At 47.0% G+C, this 16280-nt stretch overlaps 1 protein-coding gene across 2 annotated transcripts; it reads left to right on the plus strand.

The window, feature by feature from the left end:
- The first annotated feature begins 337 nt into the window (after positions 1-337).
- Positions 338-16274, plus strand: LOC109526837 (zinc finger homeobox protein 3-like). Of its 2 annotated transcripts, none has more exons than XM_019888396.1 (11): positions 338-749; positions 4014-5703; positions 5781-6319; positions 6740-6953; positions 7593-7682; positions 7776-7903; positions 7989-8099; positions 9641-9803; positions 9888-14548; positions 14650-15294; positions 15373-16274. In XM_019888396.1, the coding sequence occupies exons 2-11, from the start codon at positions 4050-4052 to the stop codon at positions 15487-15489; spliced, it is 8322 nt and encodes a 2773-aa protein (XP_019743955.1). In that variant the 5' UTR covers positions 338-749; positions 4014-4049; the 3' UTR covers positions 15490-16274. The 2 variants fall into 2 exon arrangements, with proteins under 2 accessions (XP_019743955.1, XP_019743956.1); XM_019888397.1 differs by having other exon boundaries at positions 7779-7903.
- The last annotated feature ends 6 nt before the right edge of the window (positions 16275-16280 follow it).

Genomic DNA, 16280 nt, shown 5'->3' on the forward strand with positions numbered 1-16280 from the left:
GTAACCCCCTCCCTTTTTAAAAAGATTGTTTCAATTATTTGAGCAATTTATTTATAACATGTCCCTAGACGAATTCGAGCGTATGAACACTGCCTGCATTGTTATGATTCCTAAATACAATTCAAGGTTTTATCAGCAAATGTCGGGACTTTCTCCGAACATTTTCCCCTCGTCCGTGTTTCCAGCTCTCTCTCTCTCTCTCTCTCTCTCTCTCTCTCTCTCTCTCTCCCCCTCTCTCGGAATCCTATTGATCCAAATCGTCTAATTAGCGGCGTCTGCGCAATTACGCGCATGCGCAGCGTGCGCCATCTCAGCCATTTTTGAAGCAAACTAATTAGCAAGAATAAAGAGCCAAGTGTTTCCCCCCCAACATCGTGATCAGAACTCATTCTACCTCTGGAGCTCGCCCAGAACCCCTCCATCCTGGCTCCCCCACCCGACCCCACGCCCACCCAGTCTGCACCCCGTCTTGGATGTTTACTCCAGCCTGCCTTGCCGTGCCTGCACTTAGCTTTAATTACATTGTTTGCTAAACAACTTGGAAGGCGGCTGCGCTCGCTTGCTCGTCCCCCCCTCATCTGTCCTTCCTCCTTCCTCCGCTTCCTTCGCCCGCACGAGATCGTGCACAAACAACAACAACAACATCAACAACAGCAAAAAAAAAAGGAATGCGTGCTAGTTTTTTCGGACTACTACTGCGACGACACCCTCAAGCCCGCGGAGACTGGTGCCGGAGCCGCTGCAGAAATGTAAGAGTTCCGTTTGTTTAGGGTGGAGGGATGAGGTTTGGGGGGGGGGGGGCACCAAATGTGCACGGAATAACGCTTTAGTTGTTTTTGCTGGTCACCTGTTAACGTTTGTGTGATGTTAGTGTAAACAAAAGCCACAAGAGTGGTGTGGTGAGTGTGGTGTGCCGCTTGTAAACACACACACGCCGGGAGAAAACTCTTCAAGTTAACCCCCCCCACGCCCCACCGACACCACCATTTCTGCCTGGAGCTGTGCAAGCAATGCTGCCCCACACAAAACTCGTATTTTGTGCATCTCTGTTTTTTTCTCTTACCTGTAAAGCTCTACTGAGTCCACCGAGGCATAGGTTGTCCGAAATCAGATCCACTTGTAATGTCCACTGTGGAAGCAAAGGACAAAATATATTCACACCTATGTCGACCCAAACTACTGTCCTGCTTTCTTTCTTGCCTCTTACACACTCACACAGGCAGTCACACGCACACTCAAGACGCTGTTCTTTGATCTCCATTTGATCTGCCATATAAAAACACATTCGTGTTTTGAAAATCCTATCCATAATCTGTCATCATATAAACTCCGTGTAATGTTGAATTTTATCTTATTTTAATTAAAATCGGATCAGCCTGTTTACCTGTGTGTATACATTGCACCTTAAAGTCTGTTCTGTTAAAAATTCAAAACTAGTCTGGCATTATAAAACAAATCAAAAAAAAAAAAAAAAGAAAAAAACAATGTAATGGTGAATTCCAGGTCTTTTCATTAGATTCGTCTTGGTTTGTACACACAACAGGATGTGCACACACAATCTAGCATCGTGTTTCACAGACACGCGCATAATGTCACTTATGCACACACATATTCATATTTTAAATATCCATGAAATCGCCCGTCATCGCATAAACACGGGAGTTACAATGAATTTCAGTTCCTGACTCTGATTGGCTTGTGTACGCTAAAAGATGTGCATTATTTTACACAAACACACACACACACACACACACACTCATTCTTAAAACTGTTAAATCATCTAAATTAGCAATACAAATGTTTTTTTTCATCCAAAAACATACCGTAGTTTGTCATAACAGACGGAATGTAATGGTGACTTTGAGGTACTTAAATTAGAATCTTACACACACACACACACACACACACACACACACACACACATACACACCCCACCAATGTGTGTTATATGCACACACAATCACGTTGTTTTTTTCGTTTTTTTTTTTTTTTTAAAAATAAAATCAGCCTGTCAACACAAAAAGTGAATGTAGCGTCGATCTCCAAGTTATTTCAGAATTTGATGAACACACACATGCACACACACTACTACACTTTTATGGCTGTCTACCATACAAATACACAATCCTTTAGAACAGCAGTTATTATTGCAGAAAATGTGAATTTCAGGTCCTTAGATTGGTTTGTACACATGCAGAGCACTTTTTTAAGTTTGGAGACACAATTGTGTTTTAAAATTTACAAATAGCATGTACAATAATGGGGCATTGTAGGTGTTTGTAAATGTGATTTTGACATCTGAAGGTGGATGTACGCACACTAGCATTCTACACATTGGCACTCACGCACGTTAAATGCCGGTTTCCCGTATTTGTGATCAATAGCCAGCCAGGAATAGTCGTAAAAATAGTTGCATCTCTGATGGTCCGAGGCTATCGACCGCAGTGTAAATGAAAATCTTTATCAGATTAGAGTCTATTCTCAGCTGTTGCGGGTTGCCGACGGGCCTTAAAAGACCCCGTGGCAGTATCCTCCAGAAAATTTCAAAGACCACTGCAGTGGACAGGGGTCTGTGGCCTGTGACACAAACATCGTGCATTAAAGCGCTATCAGAGTGTGGATGTGGGCCATATATCTTGAAGCTGCAGAGGCAGAGAGAGGAGGCGGGGTGTTGAGGAACACCCACTCTGGGTGTTGTAGGAGGAGGGGTTTGGTCGGTTGGGGCCAGAAGGTGCAAGGTGAATTAGGGTAGCTTCTTCATTTCTAATAAAGGTCAGTAATTAAACTGTGGGACAGTGAGAGACAGATGCATCTATCTTCTCTGGCATACACAGCAGAGGCGCGCTTCTTTTTTGTATTTATGTTAGAGTTATTAGGGCTGTAATGTTTCATCGAAAATCTATAGAAAATGCTCAAAATATGATTCGATGTAAAATAAAATTAGATAAATTGAAATTTTGATCACAAAAGGATATGTGATGATAACAGTCAAATCTGTTGTATTTATTTTCATGTTTAGTTCTGGCACTAACAAAACACTGATGAGACAAAAATGTAGTTAAGTAAAACTCTGTGTTCATTCTCAAGGTTTTTTTTGGAAGGTTACAAAAAGTTAGTTTGTAACAAGAACAAAATGCATGTATTAATATCAAAACGTAGTTTGGCTATAAAATGAATCAGTCATTTTGTTAAAACAAAAATCGAATCAAAATGGGGAACTGGAACTTGGGTGAATCGTCACATCTCTAATATTTATTATTATTGTTTTGATAAATACTGGCTATCTTATTTTGTGCAGTCAACGTGCAGTCTTGAACATAGAACCTAATAATCTTGAAAGAAGAGTATTGCCCAAAATAAAGAAATAAATATCTACAAATATACAATTCAGTATTTTAATTTTGTTTTTCCGCTACATTAGTGTTGTGGACACCAAGCCACGTGGCATACATCCAAGTCAACATTGGCATCCGCTATAATGCTCCAGTCCATGCGTATATGTTGTGTTCTGAACTAAAACCAAGCACAAATGTCCTTGGTATTGTCTACAGGACTCCCCCTTCTGTTTGTTTGGCTAATTAGAGCTCCCTCGCCCCACCTTCTAGTGTGTGTGGCCAAAGATGCAGGATGAAACAATGATTTTAAAGCGGCGCTTTTATCCACTTTTTATCTCAGTGTGGCAATTTAGCCGAAGCCCTTTAGCTCCATAGCGTTCAGTTCTTTATTTAATCCGATCCCCCGAGGAATATTATAGACCTCCTGTGTAGCCCATACCCGCATTCCTCCACCTAGTTTGGCGCTTACGCTATTGATTTTCCCATTAAGGGCTAACGCTAACCCCTGAGTAACCGGCCTGTGTGTTGCACACCCTGAAAGCTCTATTGAACAGACGCTATCCAAGGCCTTTTTAATCAATGGCCTCCGCTGTTATGCAATATGATTTACATGACTCATTTGTTTCATTTTCACCACTTTCTTCCTCTTGTCTCCGTCTTCCTCTCTCTTATGTCTAGGTGGGGTGGTGATGCGTGGCAGCTGTAGCCTCCGCCATGGACATTGGTGAGGGAGGGGGAGGGGATGGAGGGGGAGGAGAGGACAGAGATGCGGACCTCGATCCCCAGGCTTTATCTTGCCCTCTTCTGACCCCGGCGTTCATTCCCGAGCAGGGATTGGCCTCTCGTACCTCAGCCGGGGTCCCTGCCAAAGAGCCCTCCACCCCGCGTGAGAAGCGAGGTGAGACGGGCGTCAAGGGTTCCCGGGCTGGAGGAGAGACCCAGGTAGGGGGGCAGAAGGATGGGTGCCATCACACACGTCAAATGGATGGAGCGTGTCAAAAGCGGTGGACGAAGGGGATTTTCCAAGAGGAATATCCGTCAGGGCAAAATGGGGAGGGCCACGCTGGCACGGGAGCAAAGTCGGCAACAGGGGGTCTCCCGAAAGCCCTCAGCAGCCGAGGAGAAGAGGAGGAGGCCATCTCAAACCAAAGCCAAACTAAATCCAAATGTTCTTTATTACCTCAACAGAGCCAGCAAAGCGCTTCTTCCAGCACGGCAAAGGCCAGCGTCACGCTCAACAGCAAAACAGCCGAATCTCCAAAGTCCTGCCAGACTCCCCCCACTTCTCCCGAAGCCCCCCCTTTCCTTTCGACCTCTCCAAAGCACTTCACTTCTCCATCCTACTCTTCTTCCCTGCTGAGTGACACAGAAGCGAAAGACCTACCAGGAGATCAGGGCTGGATTTCTGGGTTTCCTCAGAGCTTTAAATCCCAGCAGTCGACTCTGGCTTTCCCATTGGCAGGTGTGGAGGGGGCCAGCGCGCCTGCCGAGAACGACGGCCCGGCAGGGGTTCCTCACTCTTCCATTTCTAATGGAGATGGTGCCAAAGCTCCAGAACCAAATGACAGCCATCTCGAGACGGACATGGACGACGAGCGAGACAATGAAGGAGAACAGAAAGAAGCTGTCCCCAAAAACCTCACGCAAGAGCTCTCCCCAAATTCACTGACGACTCACATGACTGTCATGCACTCACGCAATTCCTGCAAGACGCTGAAATGCCCCAAGTGTAACTGGCACTACAAGTCCCAGCATACACTGCAACTCCACATGAAAGAGAAACATCCTGAGACGGGCAGCCAGTGTGTGTGCGGCGCCTCCGGTGGGAAGTGCGTTTGTGGCAGTTCGATGCGGGGTGTGTGTGGCTACTGCAGTTCAGGGAAACCCCATCCCCGCTTGGCCCGGGGAGAAACCTATGCCTGTGGCTACAAGCCTTACCGCTGCGAGGTGTGCGACTACGCTACCTCGTCGAAAGGCAACCTCAGCATACACATGCAGTCAGATAAACACCTTAATAATGTGCAAAGCGGGGGACACGCCAACGGCCAGATGCACACTTTGCATGGTAGCAACAACGGTAGCAGCTCCTCCAACGGGGCCACGATGGATGAGCAGGCATACAAGCACCCGCTTCCGATTCCCACCTCTACCCCCCAGCCAGCCAAGCTCACGCCACCCGCGCACTCCCCTTCGCACGGCAAGCGCTGGCGGTGTGACGTCTGCGACTACGAGACGAGCATCGCCCGCAACCTGCGCATACACACCACCAGTGAGAAACACACGCATAACATGCTGAGGCTTCAGAGGGGTTACTACCTATCCCACTGCAGGAGCCTTGCTCCCCATCTGAAACACCTCCAGAACACGGGTAAGCCATTCATGAAACCCTGAGCCGTTGGTTTTCGTAAAATGAGTGAAACGCTCACAGTCCTTTCTCTATGTCAGGTGGGGAGCTATCCTTGAACATGAGACTGACGACGCAACAAGTCACGGAACAGCCCGTCACCCTCGGCTCAACACTGACCCCTTCACCGTCGCCTTCACCCTCTCCCCCGCCAGTCCTGTCTTTGTCTCCCGCTGAACCTCTGTCCCAGGGTGTCTTCCAATGCCTCATCTGCTCCTGCTTTTCTTCTGACAGCTTAGAGTCTGTGGAGCAGCACTTGAACGCCCCTCGCTCCCTGCCCCAGTCGGAATGGTGCTCCCTGGTCGCTGGCGGCTGCCACTGCAGACTGTGCGGCTACACCACCCCGCTGAGGGCTAACTTCTCCTTGCACTGCCAGACTGACAGGCACAGGACCCGCTATCAGCTTGCGGCTCATGTTCAAGAAGGGGGCGAGCGGGGTCAGGAAGGCGCTGCCTTAATAGCTAAGGGCAACCCTATCCAGCTCAGGTGCAACCTGTGCGAGTATGCCACGAGCAGTTTGGAGAAACTACAAGCACATTCCCGGAGTTCCCACCATGAGTCCAGCATCCGGGTTTACAGAGTAAGCAAAGACTCTTGAAAATGTCTTTCTTAAAGGGGAAGTCAACCCCAAAATGTTCTTTTCCAAGAATATGTTCGATGCAGCCCCACGAGTCTAAAGGCGGCATTCAGATGAATAGTGCGTCAGTGTTTTCTGTTTCCTGAAGCTGAGCCATGATTGATTGTGCCCTGAGTAACTGTGACATCATTTTCAGTCGACAGCAAGTGGCAAAATGGTCGCCCCGTGAGATGGCTAAAAATGGGTGGATTTTGCTGCTTAACTCATATTCCAACAACAATATTAATGGGGATGCTGTGTTTAGATTAGTCGAGGCGCGTAGAACATATTAATGTGAAGAACATTTTTGGGTTGACTTCCCCTTTAAAACTACAATATTTGAAACCGTCACTCTCTGACTCTTTGGTTTTGTCCACCTTCTAGTTCCTGCAGCAGTACGATGTCGAGGTCGACGGCGGTTCATGTCTTTTCCATTGTCTCCTATGCAACAATTCTTCTTCCTCCAAGCTTCAAGTTTTAAAACACAGTCAAACCCAAACCCATCAGCAGAGGGAGGGGCTGCTACAGCTGCAGCCAATGGGCGGAGAGGAACTGGCAGCAATTTTTACCATCAGAAAAAGCCCCAATGGGGTCGCAGGTGAGAATATGGACCATGGAAGCGTATTTGACATCCAGCTGCATCTGCTCACTGATACGAGAAACGAGGCCTGGGGATTAAGATAAAAAGTGAGAAAATGAGTAATGGCTGTTGCTGAGCTATTGATTCGGTAAATTGATCAGTCGATACACATCCTTGTTATATCACCGATCGCCCCTGTCGACAGCTAACTAGCACCTGCTAATCAATGAACCAATACAAATCCCCCGCGCAACGATGGGGGAGGCTAAGGTTGGTAATGAGAGTGAAATGTGCTGGATAACCCGCTGTCTTAGACATGTATCGTGGAGCGGTATCCCAGAGTCTGTACATTAATTTAACACTTTTGGAATACGTTCTGTTCTGTCTGTAATTTGTCTGAATGAAGATTTTTCAAGGCAAACTGATGTGTTCCAAATCCCAACCAGCTTTTCTCTACCATTGAAGAGAATCTAATGGTGAATCAATATGTGATCAAAAGGCTATCGAGGCAGCCCAAAAGAATGAAACGTGGTCCTTACAAGTCACTGTTTTCAATAAGGGGGCAGCTCCAAATTACAATAATATATAATTAGCCCGAGCATGAATACCTTAGTATGCATTGCATAATGATTGATCTATTATATTGTCGTCTCTCAGGAGAACTTAATGAAGATATGGAAAATTCTGGCGAGGCCACCACCTGTACTTTGGACAAAAGCAAAGACAACTTGGGTGAAAAAGAAAGTGGTACGGCCACCTATGAACATTTAATTGGATAACTGAATCATAATAGCCATTCGGAAAAAAAAGAAATATTGACATGTTCTGATGTTTCCAAAGAAGAAACGGTGGCGGAGGAGGTAGACAAGGGGGAGTCATTCAAGCGTCAAGCGTCTGGATGTGGAGAAATGGAAGACTCCAGCACAACCAAACGACCCCGAACACACCAGCCGAGCGAGAATCAGCAGGTCAGCAGTTAAAACCTCCAGAGACCAGAAACTAAATTTCAACCTTTGTCCTCACTTGACATTCTTCCCATTCTATCCTTTTTAGACTGTCCTGTGCCCTTTGTGCCAAGCTAAAATCTCATACGCGCACCTTCGGCCACATCTCACACATGTGCACAGTGTGGCGCAGGACTGTGTAGACAAGCTCATCAGCACAGTAAGTGGATGCAAAGTGTGCATTTGTTCTATTTGCGTTTGCCGGGGTTGCCGAAAGAAAATGAACAGGCAAAGAGAAGAAGGGGGATGGGGAAGAGTGATATGTAGGGAGACAATTTCATTACGAAGAAACCAGAGAGCGCGGCAGTGGCTTTTTAATGCATGTTTAAGGAGCTCCCCACGATCGTCGTCTGATGCGGATAATCAGTATGTACGTGCGTGCCTGCGTTCGTTCGTAGAGTGTTTGACTGCAGGATTGAAGGAAAAGCCAGTGTTTCTATAATGCATCTTTAAGTATGCTTCTATCACCAGGAGTGCAGTCAAGCTAAAAAAAAATAAATATATATAATAAAAGGGTGATGGTAGTGGGGGTGTCGGGGGGGGGGGGCTGCTCTTCGTGGGGGGGGGGGGGGGGGGGGGGGGGGGGCTGCTCTTCACCATGACTCTCGAGCTAACAAAGACCGGTCATCTATCCACATCACCATCCTCCATCTTTCTGGGCCCCGTATGCTAAGTGGCCTTTGTCTCCTGCTCTCTTTGCCTCCACTTCACGTACTGCTTTTCACCCTTTCTCCCCTCTTCTGCACCCTATCCGTATTCCGCAATCTCTGTCCCCGCTCCTCCCTTTCTGTCTCTCAATTTCTGACGCGTTACCCCTCCCGCACTTGCTCTCGCCGAGGCATTTTTTTTTTCACTGCCCCTTACATCCTCCCTCCCTCTCCCCGGCCTCTCTTTTTCATATTCTTCACCCCTTAGCGCTTACTACCCCCCCTCCCAAACACACCCACACCTACCACCGTCCTCCATTCTGCTCGTACGCCTCCCTCACTTACTCTGATAGTAATTGAGGTTCATTAATTCAGACTGAGGTGATGATGGCCATTATGTACCTTGCTTTCCAATTACGCTCTCTAGATTAAGCCTGACCTTCAGTTTTCTCTGCAGCGTGTGTATGCGGTGGTCTCGTCTCTCTTCTACTGAAGCTGTTACGTGCAGAAGACTCTTGTCATGTAAATCTCATCTTTAGCCTTCCACCCTTTCCTTAGGGTAGCTTGCTGCTTCGCGTCGATGGCCGCATTGGCTCTTGAAGCTGTGGAGATGGAGGCTTTCTATATGAAGAATGATTTTAAATAAAATTCATTATTCAGCTCGGTAAAGTTTTATTAAACCCCTGGGGCATGTAGAAGGGCGGTATTGGCGCTGAAGGGCAGAGTCACATATCTCAACCATGTACACTTATTACCAGGTTGATGATGCGCCTTGCTGCGAATAGCGCCATGCAGAAAGGGAAAAGATAAAACAATACATTTAAAGATTCACTCTTGAATGTTTCATGATATTAGGAAAGGGAGCGTAGCCTCGTTGTTTTTATCCGTCTTATAATTTGTCTGCTATTAAACCGTACAATTAAACATGTTTTATTCATAACGTTAGCTAAAGGAAAATGTTGTTACCCCCTTTTTTCTTTGACTTGCTAAAGCCATGCTATTTTTAAAAGAACATCTTCAAAAAGCAAAACATGACACATTTCCTGTCTTTCAGGTCACGCCGTCCTTGGAACGAGATAAGCCCCTGCTGGAAAATGAACTACCACCTGACCTGGGCATAGATGACACGATGACAGCTCAAAACATGAAAATTAGCCCGACAGGTCTTTCTCGTGCAACAGATTCCCTTAAATCAGATGAGCCACCAAAAAACAAAAGTAGGTTAAAGAAATGAACACTGTTTCATGTTGGCATTGTTTAGAAAAAAACAATTGCATTTATAATCATTGTTTATTTGGCAGGCATTTCAGGGGAGAACACAGAGGGAAATGTAGCCGCACCCAAAGATGTCACAGCTCTACTCACCCCACCCCTAGAAGACAACACCACTCACCCTTCCAATGGAAGACTGGCTCCTCAATCCCTGACTCACACACCTCCCTCTTCCCCAACTGCTGCCCCCTCTCCTCTTTCTGATCGCCATGGTTACCGGTTTCGTTGCAGCAGGTGCAGCTTGGCGTTCCCCACTCAGGAGAAGCTCCAGCTTCACTGGCAGTACCATGCCATGAGGGCGGCGACAGAATGCCCCCTCTGCTCCAGGCAATGTCGCAGTCAGGAGGCCCTGCAGAGGCACATGCAGAATACACACTCGCAGCCGGACAACACCCAGAACACAGGGTCGCTGCCTCATATGGTGCACTACGTTGAACACAGTCAGAGCTCAACAAAAGATTTAAACATGTCACCTCCAGTTGGCCAAGAAGCCGGTGAGGATGAAGAGCTCGAAGAAGAGGAATTGCAGGAAGAAGAAGAAGAAGAAGACAACACTGAGGGAAAGGAACATAAAGAGGAATGGAGAACTACAGACAAAGACCCGGCTACTGAAACTGGTGGAGGTGATGAGGAATTCACTGAGCCAGAAAAAGTGCTAAATGATGAAATCCCATCAGAACCTAGTTCCATTTCTCTTATGAAAAAGAGCTCTAACCCAACAATGGACCGCTATTTGGATCCATCAAGGCCGTACAAGTGTTCCATATGTTCTGAATCTTTTACCCAGAAGACAATTCTTCTGGTTCACTACAATTCAGTGTCTCATCTCCACCGGGCCAGACGAGCCCTGCAGGAATCGGGCACGGGGGTGTCTACCCCAGAAGCTCCCCGTGGCCAAGATCCTCGACCCTACCGATGCAAACTATGCGGTGTGGGCTACAGCCAGAGCTCCACATTGGACATACATCTACGCTCAGTTCTCCACCAAACAAGAGCTCGTGCTGCACAGAATCCTAGTACACAAACACCAGTGTCTAGTGTAGCTATGCCAGTATCTGCCACCACGTCTACTACTACTCTGTCTGCTATAACTGGTAAGGATACGTCGAAGAGCTTGCCTTTCGCCAAGAAGCCGGATGTAGATAGTTCTTCACCAGGATTAGTAGCTGAACTCCAGTCGACCGTATCAACTGAAGGTCAACAGGCTAAAAAGAGAGTGGCAGAACTGATCGCATCAAGAAACCAGTTGCTATTAATGCAACAACAGCAGTTGGCTCAGGCACAGGCCCAAGCCCAGTTACAACACACAGCATTGTTACAGGCCCAAGTAATGCAGCATCTACCTATCGGACCAGAGAGCCTCTTTCAGCACTTCTCTTTGGCACCGGAAAACTTACTGTCTCTGCAGCAGCAACTTCTTCTGCCCTTTTACTTTCCCGGAGACATGAAACTTAACACAGAGTTGGCAATAAAGAACTTGGAACAGACCCAATCTGAGGCAGCAAAGGGTAGACTGAGTGAACAGATTAAGGGAGAGGCTAAAAAAGAGGAAAACCCTCAAACCGATGAAAAACATACTCTGAATCGATTTTCATCCTCAGACGACATCCAAACAAAAGATGTGATGGCTTTTGACACCAGAGTTGAATGCGGCAGTGGATCCTCCAGCATCCCAAAAGAAAAAGAATGCATCGTAAGCCTAGTTGATGAAAAGGAAGAAGTGTGTTCTGCCATTGTTAAAAATGAGAGTCAAACACAGGAAAATGATTCATCCACAGTTGATGTCCCCAAATCACAGTGCCCTCCACCAAGGGTGCCATATGCTACTGTTAACGGGGAAGCTCTTAGGACCTTGCTGCAGAGTTATGGCTATGAGTTGGCATTACAATATATACAAAGTAGACATAGGCACCAGCAGCAGATTGCAAGCCAAATGATAGAGGTGAGAAACAAGTGCGCTGATATTCCCAAAATGGAATTTTATTCAGGGGCACAAAAAGGGTCAATTGGAACAGATAAAGGGAAGTTGCAAAACTGCGGTAGGAATGCCAAAAATGAAGCTGAAGACATGCAAAGTTTCCCAGGGGAACCGAATCAGGGCAGACATGATGATGCAGATGAACTTGCAAACAAAGAGAAAAGATGCTGTGGAAGAGGACAAAAGTGCAGAGATTGCGGCAAGTTTTTTTCAGATGCCATGATTTTAAAAAGTCACCAGGAATACATTCACAGACAAGTGCTTCCCACTGCTGCGCTAGAGAGGTTTTCCAGAGAATACAGACTACAATATGATCAATTGTACCCGTTGAAAGAGAAAAAATCTGCAGAGGATTCATCTCAGAGTACACCCGTTTCAATTCCAGCTACATCCATCGAATCAGAACTTGGATCTGAAGCCGAGAAGCCTCAAGTTAAAACATCACCTCTATCCTCGTTTTCAGATGCTGACACGAAAAAATGTGGTACAACTGAAGACCACGTATCCTTTACCTCCGTCCCGTCTCCTCCTCGTTCCTCTTCTCAAACCCAAGAGACGCCAGTTACGAGCACATCTACTGTTAGTTCTCAAAACACATCGCCAGCTAACGCCATGCCTATTCCCTTACCAAAAATACCATTGCTTCCTCTGTCGCAGCTTCCTATTCCCCCATTGGCTTTACCCAAGCTTCCACTACCCCCAATTCATTTTCCGATGGAGCTACCGCTCATTCCTCCAGTTGTGATGCAGCCTGTGGGTCTGCAGCCCCAAACCTGGTTAGACTCGAGTGTGAGCCCAGAGTTGACAAAACTGTACCAGTCTCAACTGCTTGCCCCACAAGCACCTATTAGTCCAACGGTGATTTCCCAACCATCTCAACTTAGCCCGGCATTGCTCGGCCAGCCTCCTCAAGTCAATTCTTCGTTGCTAGGTCAACCGGTTCAGAGTAGCTCAATTCCAGCAGGGCAGCAGCCCCAAGTAAGTCCAGCATTACTCGAACAACAGCAGGGCAAGAGAACCCGCACTCGAATCTCTGAAGACCAGCTGAATATTCTGAAAAAGCACTTTGATATCAACAGCCTCCCGAGCGATGAGGAGCTAAACAAGATATCCAGTCTGTCTGGTCTACCCCACAAAGTCATCAAGCACTGGTTTCGCAACACTCTTTTTAAAGAGCGGCAACGCGATAAGGACTCGCCATACAATTTCAATAACCCCCCAACCACAGCTCTTGAGGAGTCTAAAGAGGAGCTCTTGCAGAACCCGTCTCTGAAACTGGCCACATTGTCACCATCTCCAGCACCAACCGAAGTGTCCCATCAAACCCAGTTAACTGAAATCCAAAGAACCAATACCCACAGAGGGAGACGCTCATCTCGAACCCGCTTTACAGAAAAACAGCTGGAGATGCTGCAAGGCGTGTTTGAAGCAACACCCTATCCCAGAGAGGAGGAATATGACAGGCTGTCTGCACTGTTGTCTCTCCCGAACAGAGTCATTGTGGTATGGTTCCAAAATGCGAGGCAAAGAGCCCGCAAGAGCCAGGACAGAGGGGCAGATGATGGAGTAGAGGGGACGAGCCAACTCGACACATTTCGTAAAAGAGACGGATACTACAAGAGTGGTGATCCTGAGGGTATCAGCAATGGGGATGAAGGGCATAGTGACTCTCAAAATGAAAATTCGATGGATCTGACGTATGAGTATTATACCCATCCAGACTCACCAATCCTTGATTCTTCTAGTCTTTACACAGAAAGCGACCACCCAATGGGCAATGAGGAATTAACACCTGCTGTCAAGAAACAAGAAAACACAACTGCCTCTGCTCAGACTAGCAGAACAATTAAAAAAGAAATTGCAGAACTAAACACCGACCGCAAAGAAATAGTGCAGGTAAGGCAAAATGTGTCTGAAGCTGAGAATCTGGTCCGACCTCTGCAAGAAAGCTCAGCAGAAAGACTCCAGTCTCGCTCTTCTGACCCCTCAAAAAGCACAGTGCAGAACAACCCATCGGTGTCAGATGCAAGCCAGGATCACGTCAAGAGTTTATCCCCAAATAAAGCTGTCGAAAAATCTGCAGCTCCATCACCGAGCCTACCTTCATCTTCAGAGTCTGAAAATAACCATATTCGTCAGCCTGATGCCTCTCCCCGTGCATCTATCGAGAATCAGTCACTCAACCATCTCCCGATCCCAAACCCGTTTCAGTGCAATCTATGCCCGATGTCCCTGCCAACATTCCAAATGTGGCAGGACCATCAGACAAGGCATCTGCTTGCAGCTCAGTCCCAGGTCCAACTCCTTCATTCTGGCTTCACAGACAGAACGTTGCCATACATGATGCTCCACTCCAACCACTCACTCATGGCCAGCCAAATGCTTTCGGGCGCTATGACGCAGTTGCACCCTAGTGCCACAAGTCCCATGATTTCACACTTGAATAGCACACCAATTAAGAACTCACTTGCTGACCTGTCTCAGAGTTCCTTGAAGCAGAACCCAAAGCTAATGTCAGAGGGCAGTTTTGATGTTCAAAGGTATAGCAGAGATGCTGAAGAAGAGCAGAGAAGGGATAAGCGTCAGAGAACCACCATCACCCCAGAACAGCTTGAAGTGTTATATCAGCGCTACAGCTTAGACTCCAACCCCACCAGAGGAGTCCTAGAGGGCATTGCACAGGATGTGGGACTCACAAGAAGAGTGGTTCAGGTACCTTGAGCAAACATGTTATCGCAAAGAAAATACATTGTTTTGTTATTTTATGATATATATTTTTTTCATCTTAAACGTGCTATTGTTTCATTACACAGGTCTGGTTTCAAAACACTCGGGCAAGAGAAAGAAAAGGGCAGTTCAGGTCAATGGGCCCAGGGTCGAGTTTCAGCATGGGCTTGAACCACCTCCGCTGTCCATTTTGCAGGGCTCTCTTCAAGGTGAAGAGTGCTCTGGATGCCCACATGAGGTCGCGACACTGGGCAGAGGCTGAAAGAGCAGGCTACAATTTATCAATGAATAATGGTTCTCGTGGGCCCAATGGGATGGCCGTGTCTTCTCTCATGGACAAACCAGGCCCATCTGCCTCCTGTAACTTCCTCCCAAACACCGGCATTGCCATCCACAACAAAGAGCAAAGAGTGAAGTCAACTGGTACATTTCTTTCTTCAAACAATGATCCGAACAACCCAGGGGAGTATGATGACATGGAGGAAGACGATGATGAGTTCCAATGTGAAGAGGGTTCAAGTATGGCCGACCAAGGGTCTCCGAGTCCTGAGGGATCAGACTGGGGTGAGACCCTGCAGCCACACCACCATCAGCAGCAACGGCAAAGGACACAGATGAGCCACTTCCAAGTACTCCAGCTTAGAGACTTCTACAAGAACCATCGTACACCAAATCGACATGAGTGTGAGGCCCTCGGCCAGGAATTGGGACTGCCCCACCGTGTCGTGCAGGTAACTGTCTTAAATGGATGGAAGATAACAGAGGCTGAGTGTGAAACCCAAGATGTATACCTTCAACACTATTTCCAGGTCTGGTTCCAGAATGCCAGAGCCAAGGAGAAGAGGGCAAGGACTCTGAGCTCCGACTCTGCGGAAACGGAGCAGGCGGAGTTGAAAGCCGGCGCAGGGGAGAGAGACCGGGCTTAATGAAGGGTCCCTTTACATTCTTCTACTATGCCCTTAAGACTCGTTTTTCCTACCGTCAACTTCTTAAAACAAAACTTCACTTTGCTGCCAAGCCTGTTTCCTGAGCACCCCAAAGATGCAGAACCACCGTGGCCCAAAGAGAACCGTTTTCAACTGAAAGTCAACCCAAACCAAGCCCTCTTGGCAACAACTTTCCTCTTTTTTTCTATTGCTCTCTCTCGTATGCTGTCTGTCTTTCCTTGTTGCCCCTATTCCTGTTTGCGTCAGACACCTTTCTACAACCAAACCCGTCCTTGGAGAAAACAACAATGCCACATAGGCCAAAGAGCATTATTTAAGTCGGTGACCTTACTGCCTGGCTAGACCTGCAGTCTACCTCCCGGTCACCACGACAGACTCCACGTGGGCCCCTTCAACCAGACAGTGCTTGAGGACTAGCAGTGTAGCACGTGTTGTGGGTCCACGAAAAGTTGGAACAGGAACTTTTAAAGAGATTTTAGTGTAAATAGAGCACTCCAAAAGATAAACTTGAAGAAGGGGAAAAAAAAAACAAAACAAAGCAGTTAACGATGGAAGATGAGGAGGAAACCAAGTAATATCTCGATAAAGACGGTATTTCCATTGAGCTTTTGTCACGACTGACTCAGATTCCAAAGCTCGTAACCAAAATTTTCCATGTCTGTTGTTTCATCGTGTTTGTTGTCAGTAACAAACTGCAGAGCTTGACGTCTGTACAGAGAAGGGTGAGACCTGCGCTTGGCACAGGGAAAAAAAAAGTGTGGGGGGGGGGG

Source organism: Hippocampus comes, unplaced genomic scaffold, assembly GCF_001891065.2.
Source record: "Hippocampus comes isolate QL1 unplaced genomic scaffold, H_comes_QL1_v1.1 scaffold112, whole genome shotgun sequence".
NCBI lineage: Eukaryota > Metazoa > Chordata > Actinopteri > Syngnathiformes > Syngnathidae > Hippocampus > Hippocampus comes.